This window comes from Chiloscyllium punctatum, chromosome 29 (genome assembly GCF_047496795.1).
Source record: "Chiloscyllium punctatum isolate Juve2018m chromosome 29, sChiPun1.3, whole genome shotgun sequence".
Lineage (NCBI taxonomy): Eukaryota > Metazoa > Chordata > Chondrichthyes > Orectolobiformes > Hemiscylliidae > Chiloscyllium > Chiloscyllium punctatum.
The window spans coordinates 68827364-68851337 of NC_092767.1; the positions used below are offsets into that span (position 1 = coordinate 68827364).

The 23974-nt window shown below is 43.9% G+C and overlaps 2 protein-coding genes across 4 annotated transcripts in view; one reads left to right on the forward strand and one right to left on the reverse strand.

Moving 5' to 3' along the window:
- actmap (actin maturation protease) overlaps positions 1–9599 on the forward strand; it is a 14549-nt gene extending 4950 nt beyond the window's left edge. For both annotated transcript variants that reach the window (XM_072549336.1, XM_072549337.1), the window contains exons 5-7: positions 202–331; positions 1492–1562; positions 2483–9599. In XM_072549336.1, coding sequence (XP_072405437.1) covers positions 202–331; positions 1492–1562; positions 2483–2823 — 542 coding nt within the window. In that variant the 3' untranslated portion in view covers positions 2824–9599. The remainder of the gene's footprint in view (positions 1–201; positions 332–1491; positions 1563–2482) is intronic.
- yif1b (Yip1 interacting factor homolog B (S. cerevisiae)) lies at positions 5421–18831 on the reverse strand. 2 transcript variants are annotated; one of them, XM_072549339.1, is made up of 8 exons: positions 18697–18831; positions 16182–16408; positions 13257–13361; positions 11711–11789; positions 10810–10867; positions 7516–7671; positions 7223–7316; positions 5421–6184 (listed from the first exon to the last, which is right to left on the reverse strand). In XM_072549339.1, the coding sequence occupies exons 1-8, from the start codon at positions 18719–18721 to the stop codon at positions 6029–6031; spliced, it is 900 nt and encodes a 299-aa protein (XP_072405440.1). In that variant the 5' UTR covers positions 18722–18831; the 3' UTR covers positions 5421–6028. The 2 variants fall into 2 exon arrangements, with proteins under 2 accessions (XP_072405440.1, XP_072405439.1); XM_072549338.1 differs by having other exon boundaries at positions 18688–18812.
- Between the last annotated feature and the right edge of the window lie 5143 nt (positions 18832–23974).

Below are 23974 nucleotides of genomic sequence, written 5' to 3' on the forward strand. Positions count from 1 at the left end.
GCTCACTCCTCAGCCATTATCACTGAAACAAACTATCATGTATTGATGCTGTGGGCCTTGCTGTATTCAAGTTAGCTATCAAATTTCCTGTATTACAACCTGGACTAAATTTTGAAAATATTTAATTGTCTGTAAATTGTTTTGCAATGTTGTGCAATAAATAAATACCTGTACACGTTATTTTTGTTTTTCTGATTCCAGGTGCAAACATGGTGAAACTGGCCAAGGAAGTTTTCCATTGTCATGGTGAACTACTCAATGATGGCTTAATGGGAACTAATAAAGCCAGAATAATGCAGCACCTCCTTGCTGGTTATCCCGTATTAGTACCGTATCCTTACAACAACTAATTACATTGATATTCAAGATAGTCACTTCCTGTACAGGCTCAGGCTGCAAATCAGTGACCTTTGGTTAGATGTATGTGCAAGGTTGCAGGGCTACCTGGACAAGAGAAACCTGCTCCTGGTCGAAGCATTAATTTCTAAGGAAGCTGATGGGCTGAAAATAGTTCTAGGCACTGGCTGTTCTCCCAAATCCCGCCCAATATCCATTTTACATGTATTATGCATGTTTGATGTTTCTAGCCCCAGCCTTACCTGTGACCTCCAGCTGTGCACTTTCCTAGGCTGGACAGTGAACAGGCATTGGAACACTGCATAATTTACTCTTCTTCTGACACAGGAATTACTGGATAGTGGTCAGGAGCTGGAACTCTGGCTGATATACCCTCTGTCCCTTACCCAGGGGTGATTTGATGGTGATCAGAGCTAGGACTCCTAGCTGATTCCAACCTTAATAAACCTAGAGTTCAGTGAGCAAGGGTCAATAAAAGGAACCCTGATTGACATTTCTTCTCCTACACCCAGGCATCAAGGCCATTTATAAAAATGGTAATAGTGTTTGAGCTGGAACGGAACAGATTGGGGATGGATCCTAGAACCATCCTGACCTGTATAATTCTGTCCCACACTTGTCAACTCCCCGAATGCTTTAATATAAAAACTCAATTGTACAAAGTCAGATATGCCATAAGACGCAAAGTTAAATTATTGATCTGTGCTAAGTTGCAGCACTTCATATGCCACTGTTGGCCTCAGCCAGCCTGGCAGCATATCAGAGGGGCGGCACGGTGGCTCAGTGGTTAGCACTGCTGTCTCACAGCGCCAGGGACCCAGGTTCGATTCTTGCCTCGGGCAACTGTCTGTATGGAGTTTACACATTCTCCCCGTGTCTGCGTGGGTTTCCTCCAGGTGCTCCGGTTTCCTCCCACAGTCCAAAGATGTGCAGTTTAGGTGAATTGCCTATGCTAAATTGCCCGTAGTGTTAGGTGCATTAGTCAGGGGTGAATGTAGGGAGGTGGGTTGCTCTTCGGAGGGTCAGTGTCAACTTGTTGGGTCGGAGGGCCTGTTTCCACACTGTAGATAATCTAAAAGAAATCTCTCATACCTGGTTGACAATTAATTGGGGCAAATCCTTAACTATAGGAAGGTACGATGAAGACTTCAACCATGAGCCCTGCCTGTGCAAAGGGCATAAAGCTCACTGGGCAGTGATTTCAGGTGAGAGTTAAACACCAAATGAAATTTTAACTAAAGCTGAAATAGAAGATTCACATATTGAACTCCGAGGGATGTATTAAGATATTTAATATCTTTAGCAGATCTCCTGGAGTTTTAAGCAATGTTTTAAAATTAAAATAACTCCTTGGCTGTGGGCATTGTGAGCAGGCAAGTTTGGCATTTAAGGCCTATCCACAGTTGCTCTGTGATAATCGTGTATTAAATGTAAGCAGATGGTAGGCATTAATTGGGGTTTCACTTGTCTACAGGGTTGAGTTAGGAGATACATGCATGTAGTATTTCACCCTAGAATTAAGACAGAGCAAAGATTGACATCAGGATTATCATTCACCAAACTGGCTTTCTGGGATAGAACACTCTAGACTAGTAATTTGACACAACTGTGCGGCTAAGAGATTGTTAAAATTCTAGAATGGGATCAGCCGTTGATAAAAGCAGTAGCTGATGGAAGGAATTAATGAACCAAATTAGGGTTTTAATTCCCAGGTATTTTTTTGTTTTCTAAATTTAATTCAAATTCTCAAGATGCTGCGGTGAGATTTGAACTCATTTCTCTGGTCTAGGCTACGCTTTAATAGTAAAGTAACATAGACACTATTTTACCATATCCTGTTGCTAGCTTTCTTAGCAAAACTAGCCTGTTGCGTTAAAAACGATGATCAGCTTCTTGTGTAGAGGTGACCTATACAGGCCCCAAGATTAATCGACTTAATTGTTGTTTGGTTGGTTTACAGTTTGATAGATGGTTGAAATTGGTTGTATCTAGCTCAAGAAGTGTCAAAATATAGTTTTGGGACTTTTTGACCATGATGGGGACACACAAAACATTTATGCAAACAGGTTGCTTCATGCTCAGTGGCTGTTTAGCAGCTTACGTATTGCTTGTGTTCATTGTACAGGAGCATTGCTGGGATTGAAGTGTGAACTATCAGAAGACTTGCATGAAGCAGATCCTGATATTCCTGGGCTGTTTTATCGACGTGAGAATGTGTCTGGAGCTAATTACTCTGAGGACACTGTTGTTGAGGTTTACCTGGTGGCCAAGCAAGGGAAGAGTCTGAAGTATCAGCTGTGGCCGTATGACAGAGTGCATAACAGTAATGTGCAGCTGATGGAGTTTAGCCCAAAGCGAGAGTGTGATGGGACAGTCTACGTTATCCCTGATGGTGGCGTGGAGTCAGGATTGTGTGGGGTGGTGATACTCTTGCAACCATTGTCCCAGGCACAAAACAAAAGCTAGTGCTGGCATTGACTTCGTAAAAGAGATTTTAGTTAAATAGTACTTTTCAAGAAATTGGGGTATCTTCAGGTGCTTTCTCATAAAGCTTAATATCTTGCAATGATTATATATAGGGATAATCAGTTCGTTTGCTTGCTCCTGCAAAGTGCTCAGTTTTGCATTAGAGGATCTGCCAGCCTTGATTATGCAAGTGGAGTTGGCGAATCACTGCTGATTTAACTGGCTATGTTCCATTAGGTTATACATTTAACATTGTATTTTAACTTTGTTGCATTTTCTTCCAAGTATGAGTTAGAGTGTTGGTTGCAAAGAGATCGTGCCAATTATTTCACATTTCAAACTATTCAGGTGCAGTGTGCCTCAGGTGCCTTAACAAGCTCAGAGCCAATTGTGCAAATAAAATGTAATAAGGCAACAAGGTTTCTCCTGGTTTACCCTCATTCCCTGCAAATCATTTAGTCTGTTTCCATACCGTGTGACTCTTCGGTCCAACTAGTCCATACTGACCATAATCCCAAACTAACGTAGTCCCACCTCCCTGCCCTTGGCCCATATCCCTCCAAACATTTCTTATTCATGCACTTACCTAAATGCCTTCAAAACACTAATTACACCTGCATCCAACACTTCCTCTGGCAGTTCATTTCATACATGAATTGCTGTCTGTGTAAAAGAATTGCCCCTCATGTCTTTTTTAAAATCATTCTCCTCTCACTTTAAATGTAGGCTGCCTAGTCTTGAAATCCCCCACCCCAAGGAAAATACATCTGCCATTCACCTTATCTATACCCCTCATTATTTTATAAACCTCTATACGTCACTGCTCAAACTCCTGCACTGCTGTGGTTCCAGCCTCTCTTTATAACTCAAACTCTCCATTTCCAGCAACCTTGGCTACACGTTTCAAGTGTTTCACTTGTCTGTCACATGGACAGAAGTGTATGAATAAGATTAATGCCAGTATTATTCGCCATACAAGCTTTCTGGGGTAGAACACTCTGGACTAGTAATTCAGTATAACTATGCAACTAAGAGGTTGTTAAAGTTTTGGAACGGGAGTCATTAAAAGTTCATAGGCTTTGGAAGGAATTCATGAACCACTTTTTTTTTTACTTTTGACACTTTTTCTAATCAATCTGTTCGGAACTGTTATTATACACCTCTGGAGCCGATAGAACCTGAACTCAGTACCCCTAACTCGCAACATGGACACTACCATTATGCCACAAGAGCCCCCTCAAAATTCTGCTCAGGATGTGTTCTTCAGATATTATCTTATCACTGTTCAGAGATGTTACAACACACTACTTGAACCTGGGCCTTTTGGCTTAAGAGATATGGACATGGCCACTGCACCCATAGGTTCTATAGGAGCTGAGACTGCTCACATTGTTAACTGAAGGCAATTGCCAAATTAGCACTAGACTGTTAGCACAATTATTGCCGAAACCCAATACTGAATCAGGGATCTTTAGATCTTCAGTCAAAGCTATTTTCTAATCAACCTATTCAGAGATGTTATTACTATACATGTCATTGTAATACCATGGAAAGGGTGAGTCTTGAACCCAGCCCTCCCAGTTCAGGGGTAAGGACATACCACTGTATCATGAAGGCTCAGATTTTCAGTCAAATGCTCTCCCAACTGAGCTATTTTAGCTGCACAGGCCTAGGATCACATCAGAGATGATAATGTACATCAGCTGGTGATGTATGAATGGTATGTAGTGTCCCTAACTTTGAGCCAGAAAACTTGTGTTCAAGTTCCACCTGCTTGCAAACATGTTCAAACTGGTCGGTTTTGACTTCTGCCACAATATCAACACCCCTACCAGTTGGAAAATGTAGATGTTGAGACTTGAGGATTGAGTGGGACTGTAAATTCCTCCTTGGTCAGTCATATGATATGCACTATTTAAGTGAAATTTTAAATGAAAAATAGTGAGTGGAATGAGCTACTCCCCTGTTGAAATGTACCTGTTTCCGTGTTAGCACTTGGTAGGAGACAAGAAGTGATAAAATGAAGAACACAAACCATAATTGCTCACACTTAGGCCAGGACTCCATTGCAAGTCATGAACTGAGCACAGATCAAGAATCAATCCTGACATTTATCCACGAGCCTGTTTTAATATTCAGTACAGAAGAGATTTCTGAATTTCTTTCACCCTTTGTGTTTTGAACTGTTTCCTAATTTCACTCGAGAGAAAAACAATTTTGAATATCGAAAACATTTTGTTCAATGGTTAGGATTTCAAATATACTGCCTGATAAGATGGGCTCAGATTTAATCGTTCACCTTCAAGAAATTTGGAGCAACCAGCGGTTTTTGATTCAAGCCCTGTGCAGAGCTGTGGCTGGTGACCTCAGAGTTCCTGTTCCGGGTGATAGGCTGTAATTCGGCCCTGAAAGGTGACATGTTCTAGGATCAGCATGAGAACACTTTTAAGTTGCTGCATATTGGAGATAGGAAGCCACTGTAGGTCTCCAACTGTCTTGTGGAACTCTAGGATACTACAGATCCCTGGTCAAGAGGAGCAGATATTTTTCCTTTTTTCAATAGAAGCAAATAAAAATCCAATAACTTACACAAGATCTTATATTTTCGATATTTTATTTGCCTTGCATTTATAAATAGATACTTAAAAAATTCCCATGCAGACCATACGAAGTCCCCACAACAGCAATGTCCAGTTTGTGCTTCCGATCAGAGTCATTATCTAGGATGGACAGAACAACCAATGGACTGATGTTTACAGATTATACAGGCAGCTCAGCGGGAAACAGCTCAATATCTGCACAGGGAGAAGCCATGACCCAGCACCCCCCCCAACCACTTCAGTTAGATGGACCCGTCCTGCGTGTCCCTCTTTTGCTCTTGGGGAAAGTTATGCCCTGCCCTCTACCCACCTGCCCCTCTGGTTGATGGGCACATCTCCAGTGCCATTCTCCCACTTGGAGATGGTTTTACAATCCTGCCATTTAAGTTGGATTCCACTCTCCATTGTCACCGTGGGAGATAGCCAACTCATGCCTGAATCTCTTGGGCAATATATCTGTCTTGCACTCACTCCCAAAACACCCACCCCAATCCCCTCCCTCCCACAATTCCCCCACTCAGCCCAGCAATGGGGGATTAGAGATGTAACAAACCCCCACCTCCTAAACCTTAATTTCCAGGGATCAAAGAGGTTGTTAGGATTCCCTATCTGACCAAGTGAAATGTCAGCCAGTACATGAATATGGGCTGCACTGCGGCAATCGCCATAGTTAGGTACATGCGTAGCTGATTCCTCGTGCCTCGCACCAGAACGCCTTCAGCTGCAGCTTCAGACAGAATCTTCAGTCTCAATGTTCGAATCTGAAAAACGTATTTAAAAGTCAGGGATCTACAGATGCCATGTGCACTGTCCAATTATTTTGTACTGCCCACATCAGGAAGGTCAGTGCCAAGGTGGCAACAGTTAACTAGTTAGCCTCAGTGCCCATGGGTTAGGCAGTGTTGTCAGATATGGTCAGAATCAGTTGAATGGACCTTCACAGTTCAATATCCTTATTAATTGCCTGCCAAAAACTGGTCAGATAGCAGGAAGCATTCACAGAAGGGGTTCTGTAACCCACAGGTAGTAGGGATCCCTGGGAGAGTGTTAGCTTTCTGGAATAGTAACCACAAAAGAGTCAGTACTTCAAGGTAGGTCATGGTGAAATGGGCTTTTTAAAAATCAGATCTAGGAAACACATTTTAAAGTCGGGGTCACCCTTTTAGGACAGACACAAGGGGTTTTATTTTCTCCCAGAGATCTTGGAACATTCCGGCTCAGAAGGAAGTTTGTGGGGGTAGGGTGCAGGATTGTCATTAAATATTTTTAAGGTGGAGATAGATTAATTTTAGGCAACAGACTCAAGGTTAACAAAGTACACAAATTTGGAATTTGAAACAGGAACAGGTCTGCAATTTTCCTTTTTAATAGTGAAACAAGCTTTAAATGCCAAATGGCCTACTTGTCCTTTGAATTTTATGTTCCTTACTTGTTCTTAATCTATTTTTTCATTGGATGTAGGCATTACTGACAAGGTCCAATAATAACTGCTCCTAAATTATGTTGCTTGCTAGGTCAATTAAGGTCAATCATACTGATGTGGGTTTGGCGTCACAGGACGACAGGGTAAGGATGGTAGATATCCTCTCCCAAATGAACCACCTCTAGAACTAACTTCAAAAAAACTATGAATTTATTAATCAAATTGAAATTCCACGAGCTGCCAGGTTGAGGTTTGAAAGGTTGTCCCTAGAGCCTCTGGATTACTAGTCCAGTGTCGTTAATACCATCATCTCTCAATGCAAACGTTAATTAGTTATAAAGTGAACAGGGAAATAAAGTTAAATAACAAAACCCACCATGAATACCACAATTGATATGCAGCACCAGCCCAAAGCGATGTAATATCCTGTTCTTCCAAAAATCAGCCCAGCCACGACTCCAGTGATCATCCTGTGGGGAAGAAGTCACATTTTACATATGACTGCAGAACCACTTAACCGTGATAACATAGACGCCCTCAAATGCACTCACCTCCATCACCCTACGAGTTTTGAATGGTATGATCTGCCTGTACTGCACATAAAACTTGGCACTGTACGAGGTATACGTGATAATAACAAACCAAATCAAAATTACATCACAGACTCACCCGACATACTTGTACCCAGCAAAGGCAATGAGGTCAATAGTAGTTAGGTCTGTATTCACCGTGACCAGGTAGAGGCTGAGCAGGATAGCAAGCACCTCAATGATCAACCAGATTAATGCTGAGCTGGCCTGCATCCCCAAAACCTCTGGAGAGAACCTGCAGGAAGGGAAGTTAGTGAATGGTGGGTGTAAGCAAGCATCTCCTGTACCTGGAAACCACAGTAGAATATTTCTATCCTGGGCTCACTATCACAATATTTTGTTTAAAAGAAAGACAACTAGGAACAATTTTTCAATATGGTTGCCATGGCTATTTGTTGTGATGTCCCTAAGTTAGGCACGAACAACATAAGTTTGAACTCTTGGTTAATCACAGCCACTCAAACAGAATAACCTCCCAACAAGATTTCTCCCTCCAGAAAGACGTATTAAACTGGAACATGCTTGCCCTGAGCTCTTTAGCACATGTTATTTGAGAGTGGAAGGATGAACATAAATGAATAAGCACAATAAAGAATGACAAATTGAAGAAATGCTTGAAGCTTGAAAAAAAAAAGTTCCTCAGCTCTGACTTAAGTGGGTAACAGTTCTCATAACCAAGTTCTAAGACAACAACACAGATGAAAGACCTCTGCCATTTGGGTCTTGCAAATACACCATTTTAAATAACTATTCCAATCTTCCTAGCTGCATTTTATAAGAATTAAAAGTCTGTATTCAGTGACAGCAGGAACTCAGTGCACAACTCTGACTAGAGGATCAGCCAGAGTGGGAAAAATCAAAAGCTGCTCCTCCAACTTATTCATGGCTGCTTGGGGAATGGCATCTATTGCTCTCTCTCTCTCTCTGCTCCCCACAAACTGCTAAGACAGGGCCCTGAGAAATTCCTTATTCTTCACCTGCTCTATTGAGGCTGGATGTTGGCCACTGCCACTTATAGCATGTGGCCTACAGAAATTCAAGAAGGTAGCTCATCACTACCTTGTCAAGGGCAACTGGGGTCGGCAATAAAATATGGCCAGCCAGGACGCTCATGCCCCAGAAGTAACTATAAAATAAAATCCTCAAGAGTAAGGGGTGTATGTGTGAGACAGAGAGTGAGAGAGAGAAGGGGGAAGAGAGAGAGAGGGGGGAGAAAAAGAGGATATGTGTTTCTTACACCCAGTAAGTCTTTTAAACTGTTTGCTTTATTCAATGGGCAGTTTCTTGGGACAGGTAACCACAGCTGGAAAATGGTCCCGCTTCATGCACCCATCTTGGGAAGTGCCAGATCGAGAAGTGAGATTTTCATTGCTGAGGTTGGGGGGAAATTCCAAAGAAGAAATGTGTTGGACTTGAAACGTTAACTCTACTTCTCCCTCCACAGATGCAGCCCGTCCTCAGTTTTGCCAGCACTTTCTTAATCCAACTATCACCGAGGGTTCACTGCTGCTCTGCAGTTATATTGGATAAGTGGGCATGTAAGCGCTATAGCTTCACATGGGGGACATGAAGAGGACCTTCTGAACTTCCAGAACGTTCCTTCAGGCAGCTTTTGGTTCAGGACATCTCTGCTGGGTTACAAACCACTGTCACAAAGTTAGTCCCTTTTTTTCTAAAAGCTGTTCCTTAACTCAAGGAGACTCTGTCCTTGATTTTTCTCAGAGGGGTAATAAATCGGGCCGGATTCTGAACAGTCTGGTTTGGTACAGAGATGAAAAGTCTTTTGAGAGGCCTTTTGTTTATATGTAAACAGGTGAGATTTCAGACCAAAGTGGTCATGTTTTCGAACTGACCTGTATAAGGAAAAGGGAATGGTCAGCTCTCCAGCTGAGCTGAGCAGTTTTAGTTCAGTCTTGAACTGGTTGGAAGTTCAACAGGGAGCTGTGTCGAAACTCTCTCTCTCTTTCTGCCCTTCAACTTCAACCTGTAACCATGTGTTTCATTTATAGTGGGTTTTAAAGGGAGTTTGTTTATTGGGACTGTTTTGTATATTCAGAACAGCATAATTAAGTTTAGTTTGGATAGATTGAATTTTGGGGGGGGTTCTTTGTTCTTTGTGTTTTATTGTGTAATTTTGTGAATAAACCTTTGTCTGTTTTAAAATCTAGTACTCAACCTCGCTAACTCACTCCGGGTAATTTTCACTGTACACTTACTGAAACAAATTGCAAAGTTATGGTCTGGGCTGTCTGCTTAAGAATGTTTTGAGTGGTCTGGCCTTGTCCATAACACCAGTAGCCTTTAAATACCTGACCCGTCACCATTAAAACTGCATAGGCGTAGGCTATGTCTGTCTCCACAACAGTGCTGGCCAGATAAGCCATGCTGGCACTCTTAAAAGGCCCTGGTGAAAATCAGGATGTCCAAGAATGAAGGGTTTCAGAGTCAGGGGTCACTATTTTTAAAAGGCACCAAAATCAACTCAAAACTATTGTCCTCTCCTCCCACACCTGCTTTCTTCTCGACCCCTCTCTTCTTCCCAATCCCTTCCCTACCCTACCACTGAAGTTTTGTAAAGTTTGTATTTGGTTCCTTGATAATACGCTGTCGAGTCAGAATTCTGGCTCGTTCAGGTGGCTGTTAGGTCTAGAGTTCAGAAATAAGTCTAACTACATTCACCTCACCGTTTTTGTACAATTCCACCCAGCTAGAGGTATACACATATCACCACAGAGCACAAACAAAAACCATGATCTCTGACCCCTTGCACTGAAATTTTTTTACCACTTTGTGCGTTACAATATGCATATAATTTCTTGTCCAAAAAGCTTCAGACCTTATGTTTTGTCTTTGGCTACTGTCATCCGTTTGAATTCAAGCTGATGTTTCAGTGCAGTACCGATAGAGTTCTGTAGTGTTGAAGGTACTGTTTTTAGGATAATCCATGGAACCAAGACCTAAACTGCCCTCTCAGCTGGACACAAAATAACCTATATAGTTTTTTTGTGGGGGGGGGGGGTCCCCCCTTGTGACTAGACCAACATATCATCCTCAACTAACAACACCGAGTAACGGGTTATCTCAGATTTATTGTGGGGGCTTGCTGTGCACATATTAGCTGCTGCATTCTCTACATTAAAAGGTACTCCTGAAGACCTGTAATTGATTCAAAAGCACTTTGTGATGACCTATGGCAATCAAATTCTGTTTCAGTACCAATGTTCTGTCCTTGATTCAAAAAAAATTAAAGACAAATTTGATTGAATCACAAAGGCCAATCTAGTGAAACATACCCACTAATACTCCTGGTTAGAATGGAAAGCAGGTGAAGCGTTGAGTGATCATGTGAATATTCCAACAAAAGAGTTCTCACCTGCTTTGAGTTCCAAGAGCAAACCCAGCTACCAATAAATATGTGATGAACGCCATTGCTGGAGAGAGAGAGAAATGGCCATAACAGAATAGCATAGCAATCCTGTACAGAATTAACATCATTATTGCAAGTTCAGCAACAATATTTAATGATCTTGTTTGGCAACATAATCACCTGCAATCAGCCTAACTTCACATTTTAGATTTGTTTATTGGATTTAATGTAAACTTACATTTTACCAGCTAATATAGTTGGATTTGAACCTACAGCGCCAGAGCATCACTGTCACCTCCTGGATTACAGGTCCAGTGACACTACCACCATACCACCATCTCTGCTTGAAATGTTCTGTCACATATGCTGTCAGAGCTGTCCTGATTAAAAAGGACCCACTTTCTATTTCTGGTTTGTGGCATGTTAATGGATTTCATGCCCATCTTATAATGGAAATATTAAAACTCAGTGTGAGAGAATGAAGCAATCAAGGCTCCTGGTTACCTTCCATGGGTCCCATTGGAAACTACACGAGGGGTTAGGTGGGAAGACTGAGATTGGTTACAATATTGTACATAGTTAACTAATGCAGACATATTGCCAGACATGAAAATATCAGAGGGTGTCCAGCCCACAAGGAGCTGTAACTCCAAAGCTTGTTTATAACTTGACCTGAAGTTGAAATCTCAGGAAACTTTGCTGATAATTTTGTAAAGTCTACAGGTCAAAGCAAAGGCAGCTTCACACTATTGTAGTCTTAACTTATACTGGTCAGGAGGTAATAAATATGTCCACCATCAGGAAGTGATTCACAAAGACTATAGGTAAAATCCACAGTAGTAGGTTTATCAGTCACTGTGACAATTAATACTACTGATAGCGCTGATTATCATAGAGGTAACCCTACCTGGAATATACAAATCAGGAGCGTTCACTTCAACCCGAGGGGCCACAGGACTGTCCTGCTGGTATCGCACTTCCCAATTCTGTCAACAAAGAGCTTAATCATCAATCTGTTAGATAGCACTCATTGCATAACCGCTGTAAGCTGAACAGGAAAAGCCTTCTCTATGTCACTGCAGGAAGAGGTACACTGATGTCCAGCCTACTCGCATTGCTCAGAGATCATTATTTTTAAATGTATCTGTATGGAGAACATTCCGGACAGTACACCTTCAGTAGGATGTATTGGTTTTGGAGAGCTGCGTAGATTTCCCAGAATGTTAGTTGAACTCCAAGGACTATTTTATGAGGAGAGATTATACAAAGTATAATTTAGAATTTAGGAAGTTAAGATTTCAAAAGTATCCGAGATATTAAGGGGAACAGATGGAGTATATTTGGAGACACTATTTCTCTAAAAGAAATGTGAACCAGACCTTTCAGAAGCACAATTTGGAAACCTTCTAAAATGTGCAGAGTGGTACTTAGAACTCTCCTCTGCAAACAGCAGTGGATGATGGCTCAATCATTAATTTTAAAACTACAATTGATACATTTTCATTATCCAAAGATGTTAAAGGATAAGGGGCAAAGATGGGTATATGGAGTTAGGTTGCACGTCAACCATCCCAAATGGTGGAAAAGACTCGAGAGACTATCGTCTCCTCATGCTTCAAAATAATTCAGTCATTCTTTGCTCCTGCAAATTTCTCTGTTGGGAAATTGACGACCTTCTAGCTTGTCTTCTGTCCCCTTCCCAAACTGGTATCTCCAGCCCCCCCACTATGGCTAACCTAGGGTAGACCTTATCAGTACAAAGAACACCACCAAGAATACTCCCTCAACACAAACGAGAGCCAGATCCAAGAATGTGGTGATACTGAGGAACATTCACATGCCTATCCTTCCATGGTACAGCAGCAAGGCTGAAATTCTCTTTCTTCAGATGTCCCTGCCATTGTTCAGGTACATCACTGTCGACCACTTACTACCCAGGCTATCGAGCGCCAGCCACCTGAAATAAGACACAGCGCTGGCGGCAACTTGGATTTTCCTGCTGCTAGGAGCAAAACACCACCAGTTTATCACAGCAATTGGCTGAATGCCCCTGGATATCTCATTTAACAAAGCAATTCGGCAAGATGAAGTAACATGGTGGGGGGGGGGGGGGTGGGTGAAGGACACATATTAGAAGAATATCTCTTCAGGGACAAGACTAGATTGTACTACAGGCCTGTATCTGAGAAATGTTCAGGCTCATGAACCTGTTCACAGCATCTCACACAAATCACAGTGATAAATCCAACATCACAAACCCTCACTCCTCCTCGGTCAAGATTTAGGAATCCCCATCGCCATGGGATGATCTGGTGAGCTTCAAGGTATGACTTACCTTTTAACCTTTAATTTACTTGTGGGACATGGCGTCACTTGTGCAACTTTCTGGAGTATTACTTTCCCCATGAATGCCCTTTAAGCTGAACCACCAGCAAAAGGCCACCTTCTCTTACCTGGTGCATGTAGGGAAAGATGAGGAGTCCCAGCTTCTTCCCCACATAAATGGTGTCCACAGCAAAATAATATTTCAATTTGCTCACAGGAATAAATCGGTCAATCTGCAGGAGTCAATAAAAATGATTCAATCACCCTGCTCTACGTGGTTATCAGAACCATACAAGGGGTTTATTTGCAAAATCTAGAACGAAAAGTGACAATGATATTAAAACCTTTTAATCAAACTGTACAATACTACCACTGAGGAATGGAACACATTGCCTCTTTAATATGATACCTCAACTGGGATCTTGAGCCTAGTGATTTCTGGACAAAGATCAGAGCAAATGAGGCTCCAGGATCTAAGGTATCAGACCTAGCCCTGTACTGTGGGACACCAAATAGTTACGTCCTCTTTCAGACCAAGAGCTTAATATCCCAGTGAGTAAGTGGCAAGGTGTGATGTGACATGGAACATGCTAGGTAGCTCAAATTGGGGTCTCCCATGGGTGTAACCTCCCTCTGTTAGATGGTTACTCCCTTGTAGTTCACTGTACCTGGACGGATTCCAGAGGGATAATAAAACTAGACAGTACTGGCCTCAGAGCTGTAATCTCATCGAGCTATATTTTAAGCACTACGACCTGAATGATAGAGGAATGTGATGTAACTGAAATTATACATTGAAAAATTGATTGTCTGTTAAGCCTTTCATCTGTTAGAATACAGTGATAGTTTCATTTCTTTCATGTGTAAATCACAAAACCCTTGTTTTAAAAAAGTTGCATTCTCGGGTTAGCTGTTAACCATGGTGATAGCTAGACAATATGTTGAAGGTGTTAGCCCCCTGTGTTCTCTGTCTATGACCTGATGTTTAGATTGATTCTAATCTAAAATGTGAGATAACAGAGTTTTACATAAATTCATGCAGTTTTTGAGCTCAGAGTTCTACATGAATGTATGCATACTGCATATTTGTCTAGCTATCACCATTGTTAACAGCTAACTCGAGAATGCAACTTTTAAAAAAGGGTTTTGTGATTTACACATGAAAGAAGTGAAACTATCACTGTATTCTAACAGATGAAAGGCTTAACAGATAATCAATTTTTCAATGTATAATTTCAGTTACATCACACTGTAAATTTTTGCTATAAATTCTGTGTTAGGATCGAGGCCTCCACTATCACCTGATGAAGGAGCGTCGCTCCGAAAGCTAGTGTGCTTCCAATTAAACCTGTTGGACTATAACCTGATGTTGTGTGATTTTTAACTTTGTACACCCCTGTCCAACATCGGCATCTCCAAATCGTGTAGTTGTGAAATCAAGAAAGGATTTCCTGTTGTTCTTAAAATGACCAAGGCATTCAGTCTTAAAATGACTGAAGCATCTTGAAACAAATCTACAAACTTACTATCTCAAGATAAGGACATAACTCCCTATAGACTGGCTATCTAGCTTCCAATAAATACGGTCATTGTCTGGCCTATTAACACATAAACCCTTTGTCCCTGCAGTTGTCAGAATGTCAATTTTAAACCAGTAGATCACTTTTGATTTCAAGTATAATCCTCAATGGCAAGTCATTTCTTTTACGTTAACATGGAAAAATGGTTAATCCTGAAACATCTGTCTCCATTTAAACTGTAGCACAATTGGTTCCCTCTCATTCTCCCTCACCCTTCCTCAGGTTCACCAGATTTTTTAAAAAAGTTGGCAGTCTACACAGAACTGGAATTCAATTACATGCATCCACTCACAGCACCACTGGAATTTACTAGATAGAAGTGGAACTAAATCCAACGTGTAAACTTTAACTCATCTAAAGCACTGCTGCCTACATTCCAACTTATACTGTCCCATTCATCTGTCACTCTGTGTTTGCTGAGCTGCACGAGCTACTAGTCTGGAAATAGCTCATCTTAAAATCCTCAGTTTAACCTTCAAATCCTTCCATGGCTTCACCCATCCCTATTGTTGCACTGTCCCTTGCCAAACACTCCAAGAGCACTGTAGGCCTCTAATTCTGTGTTCTTGCATATACCTGATTTCCAGTGGCTGTGTACATAACTAACTTGGTCCTGGGCTCTGGAATTCCCTGCCTAAACCTGCCTGTGTCTCAATTCCTCTCTCGGTATTCAAGATGCTGTTTAACATCTCTCTAATTAAGCACAAACAAAAACAGAAATTGCTGGAAAAGCTAGCAGGTCTGGCAGCATCTGTGAAGAAAAATCAGGTCGAGTGACCCTTCCTCAGACCCTCCACAAATCTCTAATCAAGCATTTGGTCACTATAATATCTATTATAGATGGATATACAATCTTGTTTGATAGTTGTGAAGTCGGCTGGGACATTTTAGTAGCTGTGTATGCAATATCATAAGTTGAAGGCATGACCAAGTTAAGCAACAACAAACTGGGAATAGTTAAACCCAGGTCCAGGGTGTAGGGTCTGTTCTTGAGGTCAGTTATCAGCACAGGTCCATGTAATCATTGAATCAAAGAATCCCTATAGTGTGGAAACAGGCTCTGTAGGGCCACACCGACCCCCTAAAGGTTTCCCACCCAAACCCATTCCTCTACCCTATTACTCTACATTTACCCCTGACTAATGCACCTAACCTACACATCCCTGAACACTATAGTCAATTTACCATGGCCAATTCACCTAACCAGCACATCTTTGGATTGTGGGAGGAAACCAGAGCACCCAGAGGAAACCCACACAGACACGGGGAGAATGTGCAAACTCCACACAGACAGTCACCCGAGGGTGGGAATTGAACCCGGGTCCCTGGCACTGTGAGGAAGCAGTACTATCCACTGAACTGCCCCACAGTGACATGTTCACATGTACAGTATTCAGCATGTTCAGTAAAGAGACAGACCCCTATGTTGTGTGGAGAATATTTCATTCTGACCTGCCAACCCGTAATGCTTACATTTTGACCGACAATGTTTTTCCCCTGACTTGCCAAACTGCTGCCGTATGCCATTGCCAGGTTAGACATCATGGGGTCGCTGAGGATGCCCTGCCTGGAGTGGCCATAACTTGCACCGGTGTGCTCGTATCCTGGTCCCGGAGCGTCCAGATTCCCACTGGTATCTTCAAAGAGGTGACTGGGGTCTCCCGTAGTGTGCGTCTGCCCCCTTGTTCTCATTTTGGCAGCTGGAATTAAGCGCAACAGAATACATTGGCCTTGTTGCAGGTAAGCAGTACAATTTAATACTCAGGACAAAATTCAACTCATCAACATCCTGAGCTTGATCAAATGACCACAAGATTTTCTCAACCCCACCTCCCTATTAATTAGTCTTAAAGATGGCGATGGCAAGACCCTTGTTGAGATATTGCATCCATGTGGTGTAGGGACACTGAAAGCTGATAGGGAGGGAGTTCCCGGGTTTTGACTGAGCAGCAGTGAAGGAATGTCGGTTGCTTTTTTTGTCCAAGGGCTACTTTTTCATTCTCATCAATTCCTTTATGAAGTGATACAGTCACATAGTATTGTATGTGTGTTGATTTTCACAAATTTTCCATCCTTATTAATTGCTTTGTCAGTTTTTGGCATGTTTGTCAGTTCAGAGTCTAATTAATGTTATCCAATCCTATTTTCACCATCAATCTGGGGATCCAGCACATCCAACTTCACCCAGAATCTCTGAAAATTTGCACCAAGGTATTCTGTTCTGCAACACCACCTCCCCAACCCATAGACCTGTCGGAGATTGAGTCAGAGAGTCATACAGCACAGAAACAGGCCGGTTGGTTCAACTCGTCCATGCTGACCAAGTTTCCCAAACTAAACTTGCCTGCATTTGGACCACATCCTTCTAAACATTTCCTTTCCATGTACCTGTCCAAATGTCTTTTAAATATTGTAACTATACCTGCACCTATCATTTCCTCTGGCAGTTCATTCCACGTACAAACCACCCTCTGTGATGGAAAAGTTGCTGGACTATCATGTTCTCACTTTCTCCAACCTCCATCAGCTTTGGTGGTGTATGTGGGAAATCTCAATTCTCAGTCTGCAGTCTGAGTCTGTTCCCAGAGAGGAATATCTCTGGAATCACCCATTCCACACCACCACCCACCCCCTTCCCTCCCCCCATCCAGATGTAGAGGTGCTTGGGGGGTGTCTGTGTGATCACCCATTCCTCCCTCAGTGTGGGGGGGGTGTCTGTGGGATCACCCATTCCTCCCTCAGTGTGGGGGGGGTGTCTGTGGGATCACCCATTCCTCCCTCAGTGTGGGGGGGGGGGGGTCCTCCCTCAGTGTGGGGGGGTGTCTGTGTGATCACCCATTCCTCCCTCAGTGTCGGGGGGGTGTCTGTGGGATCACCCATTCCTCCCTCAGTGTGGGGGGTGTCTGTGGGATCACCCATTCCTCCCTCAGTGTGGGGGGGGTGTCTGTGGGATCACCCATTCCTCCCTCAGTGTGGGGGGTGTCTATGGGAATCAGCCATTCCTCCCTCAGTGTGGGGGGTGTGGGGGTGTCTGTGGGATTACCCATTCCTCCCTCAGTGTGGGGGGGGGGGGTGTCTGTGGAATCATCCATTCCTCCCTCAGTGTGGGGGGGGATGTCTGTGGGATCACCCATTCCTACCTCAGTGTGGGGGGGTGTCTGTGGGATCACCCATTCCTCCCTCAGTGTGGGGGGGTGTCTGTGGGATCACCCATTCCTCCCTCAGTGTGGGGGGGTGTCTGTGGAATCATCCATTCCTCCCTCAGTGTGGGGGGGGGGGGGTGTCTGTGGGATCACCCATTCCTCCCTCAGTGTGGGGGGGTGTCTGTGGGATCACCCATTCCTCCCTCAGTGTGGGGGGGATGTCTGTGGGATCACCCATTCCTCCCTCAGTGTGGGGGGGGGATGTCTGTGGGATCACCCATTCCTCCCTCAGTGTGGGGGTGATGTCTGTGGGATCACCCATTCCTCCCTCAGTGTGGGGGTGTCTGTGGGATCACCCATTCCTCCCTCAGTGTGGGGGGTGTCTGTGGGATCACCCATTCCTCCCTCAGTGTGGGGGGGGGGTCCTCCCTCAGTGTGGGGGGGTGTCTGTGGGATCACCCAGTCCTCCCTCAGTGTGGGGGGGGTGTCTGTGGGATCACCCATTCCTCCCTCAGTGTGGGGGGGGGGATGTCTATGGGAATCATCCATTCCTCCCTCAGTGTGGGGGGGATGTCTATGGGAATCATCCATTCCTCCCTCAGTGTGGGGGGGGATGTCTATGGGAATCATCCATTCCTCCCTCAGTGTGGGGGGGGGGTGTCTATGGGAATCATCCATTCCCCTCCCCTGTCCTGGGGGGGTGGGGGTGGGGAAGCAGCATTTACTACGTCTCTTTCCTAACGCTGATTTTCCGCAAATGGGGAAAATAAAATCTTTCGTTGCTGCTTCCGCCGTCGCGTGAACAACGAATTTATAGAGAAACTGAAGCCACGTACGTAACTTACGCTGTCTAAATCCGTTGTACTCCATTTTCTCAAGGTCCCGCCGCTCCCCTCAGGATTCGACCCCAACCGCCGGGGGTGGGGGCGGGGCAAACGCCGCGCCTGCGCACTACGGCGTAGCTGCCGTCTGCTTCTTTTCACCAATCAGCTGCCGCGCTGGACACACGTGATTACCCGCACCGATCGCCCCACCCACCCGCATCATCGGCACCTACTGCGCAGGCGGGATGACAACGGCGCCACCTTTTGTTGACAAATGGTATTACAGCCCAAAAAAAGAGGCCATTCAGCCCATCGCCTCCACGGCAGTCATCAACCACGCAGAGTCAATATTCCAGCACAAAAGGAGGCTCTTCAGCCCATCGTGACTGTGCTGGTCATCCAGCGCACAGAGGCATGTGGTATTACAGTATGGAAAGGTACCTTTTGCCCATAATGCCCATGCCAATTATCAAGCACACAGAGACACAGAGTGTTACAGCACAGAAAGAGTCCATCTGGCCCATCATGCCTGTGTCATTCGTTAAGCACACAGTCGTAGAGTGTTACAGCAATTGAAAGGGACCATTCATCCCATCATTGTCTGCACCATTTATCAGCATTTGGAGTCATATAGAATGGAAAGACAGCTCCAGCCCTTCGTGTCCACACCAGTCACCAGGCACACATATAACCTAGTCCCATCTCCTAGCACTTGGCTTGTAGTCTTGTATACTGTGGAAAATCAAGTGTACACCTAAATGCTTTTTAAATGTTGTGATGGTTAACGTAGAGTCATAGAGATGTACAGCACGGAAACAGACCCTTTGGTTCAACCCGTCCATGCCATCCCAACCCAATCTTGTCCCACCTGCCAGCACCGAGCCCATATCCATCCAAACCTTCCTATTCATCCACCCATCCAGATGCCTTTTAAATGTTGCAATTGTACTGGCCTCCATCACTTCCTCTGGCAGCTCGTTCCACACTCGTACCATGCTCTGTGTGAAAAAGTTGCCCCTTAGGTCTCTTTTATATCTTTCCCCTCTCACCCTAAACCTATGCCCTCTAGTTCTGGATTCCCAACCTCAGGGAAAAGACTTTGTCTATTTATCTATCCATGTCCCTCATGGTTTTGTAAACCTCTATAAAGTCACTCCTCAGGAAAACAGCCCCAGCCTGTTCAGCCTCTCCCTATAGATCAAATCCTCCAAATCTGGCAACATCCTTGTAAATCTTTTCTGAACCCTTTCAAGTTTCTAATCTAATCTAAAACCCAACCTCTATCCATTTTAGGCAGTGAGGTCCAGATACTCACCAGCATATGGTTGAGAAAATTCTTCCATAAATTACCTCTGAACCTCTTGTCCCTTACCTCAAATTCATGTCCTCTGGTTACTGATCCCTGTACTAAGGGGAAAAGTTTCTTCCAATCTACACGATCTATACCTCTTCAATTTTGTACATCTCAAATAGGACCCCTAAGCCTTCTATGCCCTGAGGAAAACACCCCAGCCTTTGTAATCTAATTTCAAAGCTGAATCACTTTAGTCCAGGTAAACTATGTCCTTTCTCTAAACCAATCACAACCTTCTATAGTACGACAACCAGACGTGCACGTAGTACTCCAGCAGTGGTCGAAATAAAACCATCTACAGTTACATCATAACCTCTTGGCTCTTGTACTCAACGCCTTGACTAATAAAGGCAAGCATCCCATATGCCTCCTTAATGACCTTACCTACCCGTTCTACCTTCAAGGATCTATGGACTTGCACATAAAAGGTCCCTTTGATCCTCTGTACTTCCTAGGGTCCTACCATTCATACTCCACACCTTTCAGGATTAAGTTCCACCTGCCACTGTTCAGCCCATCTGACCAGCCTGACTGTATCTTCCTGTAATCTAAGGCTTTCTTCCTCAACATTTACCACATGACCATAGAGTCATGGAGATGTACAGCACGGAAACAGAGCCAACTCATCCATGCTGACCAGATATTAATCCAGTCTTATTTGTCAGCATTTGGCCCATATCCCTCTAAACCCTTCCTATTTGTACATCCACCAAATGCCTTTTAAATGTTAGAATTGTACCAGCCTCCACCACCGCCTCTGGCAGCTCATTCCATACAAGCACCCATGCATACATCAAAAAGTTGCCCCTTGGGTCCCTTTTAAATCTTTCTCCTCTCACCTTAAACCTATGTCCTCTAGTTTTGGACTCCCCTACCTGGGGAAAAGACCTTGGCTGTTCACCCTATCCATGCCCCTATTATTTTATAAACCTCTGTAAGGTCACCCCTCAGCCTCCGACACTCCAGGGAAAACAGCTCCAGCCTATTCAGCCTCTCCTTGTAGCTCAAACCCTCTAACTCTTGCAACATCCTTGTAAATCTTTTCTGAACCCTTTCAAGTTTCAGAACATCCTTCCTATAGCAGGGAGCCACAATAATCCTTGCCTCACTAAGTGTTGATTAATTCTGTCCCTCAGAATATTTTTCACTCTCCCTTTGCCTTTCACAATATGTTGGACTGGAGTGGATCAAGTTAAAAATCATGCAACACCACATTATAGTCCAACAGGTTTAATTGGAACTACAAGCTTGTACTTCCAACGAAACCTGTTGGACCAAAACCTGGTGTTGTGTGATTTTTAACTTTGCCTCATCTAGGCCTGAGGTTTTACCCAATTTTAAGGCTGCCAAAATTGCTAAGACTTCTTTTCACTCAATGCTAATTTGTTCAAGTACATTACAGACGTTGCCATGAAATATATACTTACAGTGTCCTTCTCTTTAGGGAATACAGATGCTATGTACGCATTAAAAGCTTCACCTATCTCTTCCGGCTCCATACACAGATTGCCAATTTGATCCCTAATGTGTCCTACTCTTTCCCCTTGTTATCCTCTTGTCCCTAATGTCCTTTATTTTACCTGCCATTGGTTTCTCCTGCCCCCTCTTCACTCTCATATCTTTTTTAAGCCCTTGCTATACTCTCAGGTATCCACTGCCTTGAGCCTCCCCATTGCTTTCCTTATCCGATCCTGTAAATCCTTTGATATCCAAGATTCTCTGGATTTGTTGGTCCCATCTTTCACTTTTAAAAGAACATGTTGATCCTGCACACTCGCTATTTCCTTTTTGAGGACTCCCACTGCTCTGATGTAGATTTTCTGACAAGTAGGGGTAGCATGGTGGCTCAGTGGTTATCTCTGCTGCCTCACAGCACCAGGATCCCAGCCTTGGGTGACTGTGTCTGGAGTTTACACATTCTCCCCGTGTCTGCGTGGGTTTCCTCTGGATGCTCTGGTTTCCTCCCACAGTCCAAAGATGTGCAGGTCAGGTGAATTGGCCATGCTAAATTGCCTATAGTATTGGGTGCATTAGTCAGAGGGAGGGTCGGTAACTCTTTGGAGGGTCAGTGTGGACTGCTTGGGCTGAAGGACCTGTTTCCAAACTCTAGTGAATCTAATCCAATATAGCTGCTCCCAGATCCTATTCTATCGTATTAAAATTGGCCTGACCCCAATTCAGAACCTTTAGAAAATCATGGAATTCCTAAAGTATGGAAGCAGGTCATTTGGCCCATTGAGCCACTGACCCTCTGAAGATCATCTCACCCAGACACATCCCTATCCCTGTCACCTTGCATTCCCCATGGCTACCCTGCACACCCATGGATATTATGGGGCAATTTACTTTAACCAGCATATCTTTGGTCTGTGGGAGGCAACAGGAATACCTGAAGGAAACCCACACAGGCATGGGGAGATGTGCAAACTCCACACACAGTCGCCCATTGCTGGAATCCAACTTGAGTTCCTGGCACTGTGAGGTAGCAGTGATAACCACTGAGCCAACATACCACTCTCAACCTTTACTTCTGGTCCATCTTAGTCCTCTTCCGTAACTGACTTGGTTTATGATCACAATTCCCAAAATTGCCCTCCACAGATACTTTGTTCCCTAAAATTAGTTCCCTCTCCTGTAGGACTTGCAATGTGCTGGCTTAAAAAGCTCTCCTGGATACGGTTTTAAACTTTTACACCCATTAAACTTTTCACTTTATGTCTATCCCAATTAATATTGGACAAATTGAACTTCTCTGTTATTACCCTATTGTTTCACCGTCTCTGAAGTTTGCCTAAATATCAGAAAATTTCCATCGCTCCTTTACAATGTAGGAATGTTTATAATAAACTAAGTTCTTGTTACCCATAGGGGATGGGGCACAGAATTTGCACAGAAAACACAAAAAATGCAGATAGTGCTAGAATAGAGAAGTCCCTTTCTACCACAGTGGCTCAGTGGTTTGCACTGCTGCCTCACAGTGCCAGACAACTGGGTTCAATTCCAGCCTTGGGTGACTATTTGTATTGAGCTTGGATGTTCCCCCTGTGTCTGTGTGAGCTTCCTCTGGGTGCTCTGGTTTCCTCCCACAGTCCAAAGTTGTGCAGATTAGGTGGATTGGCTATGCTAAATTGCCCCATGATGTGCAGGTGAGGTGGATCTACCACAGGAAATGCAGGGTTACGGGGATAGGGGATGTGATGTGAAGGGCTCCTGCCCGAAACGTTGATTTTCCTGCTTCCCGGACGCTGCCTGACCTGCTGTGCTTTTTCAGCACCACTCTGATCTTGACTCTGATCTCCAGTTCTCACTTCCGTCTATGGAATGGGATGCTGTTTGGAGGATCATTGTGTGGACTTGATAGGCCAAATTCTGGATTAGTGGTGCTGGAAGAGCACAGCAGTTCAGGCAGCATCCAAGTAGCTTCGAAATCGACATTTCGGGCAAAAGCCCTTCATCAGGAATAAAGGCAGTGAGCCTGAAGCATGGAGAGATAAGCGAGAGGAGGGTGGGGGTGGGGAGAAAGTAGCATAGAGTACAATGGGTGAGTGGGGGAGGGGATGAAGGTGATAGGTCAAGGAGGAGAGGGTGGAGTGGATGGCTACTTTCCACACTTTAGGCATTCTACGAAATGTCTATTAGGAAAATGTAAAATCAGGACTGGGGCCAATCTCACATGGACATAGATCCATGGATAGCAAATCTGCAGATAATTAAGAGTGTACACTCCATAAAATACGGTTGGCCACTTCTTGTCTTTAATTGTATCTAAATGGTTTTATTTGAGAAGATGAGGTCGCATCCGAGGAGCAGGAGAATTGATGTTTTTGGGCATAAATCCTTCATCAGGAGTTCCTGATGAAGGGCGTATGCCCGAAACATCGACTCTCCTGCTCCTCGGATGCCGCCAGACCTGCTGTGCTTTTCCAGCAGCACACTCTCGACTCT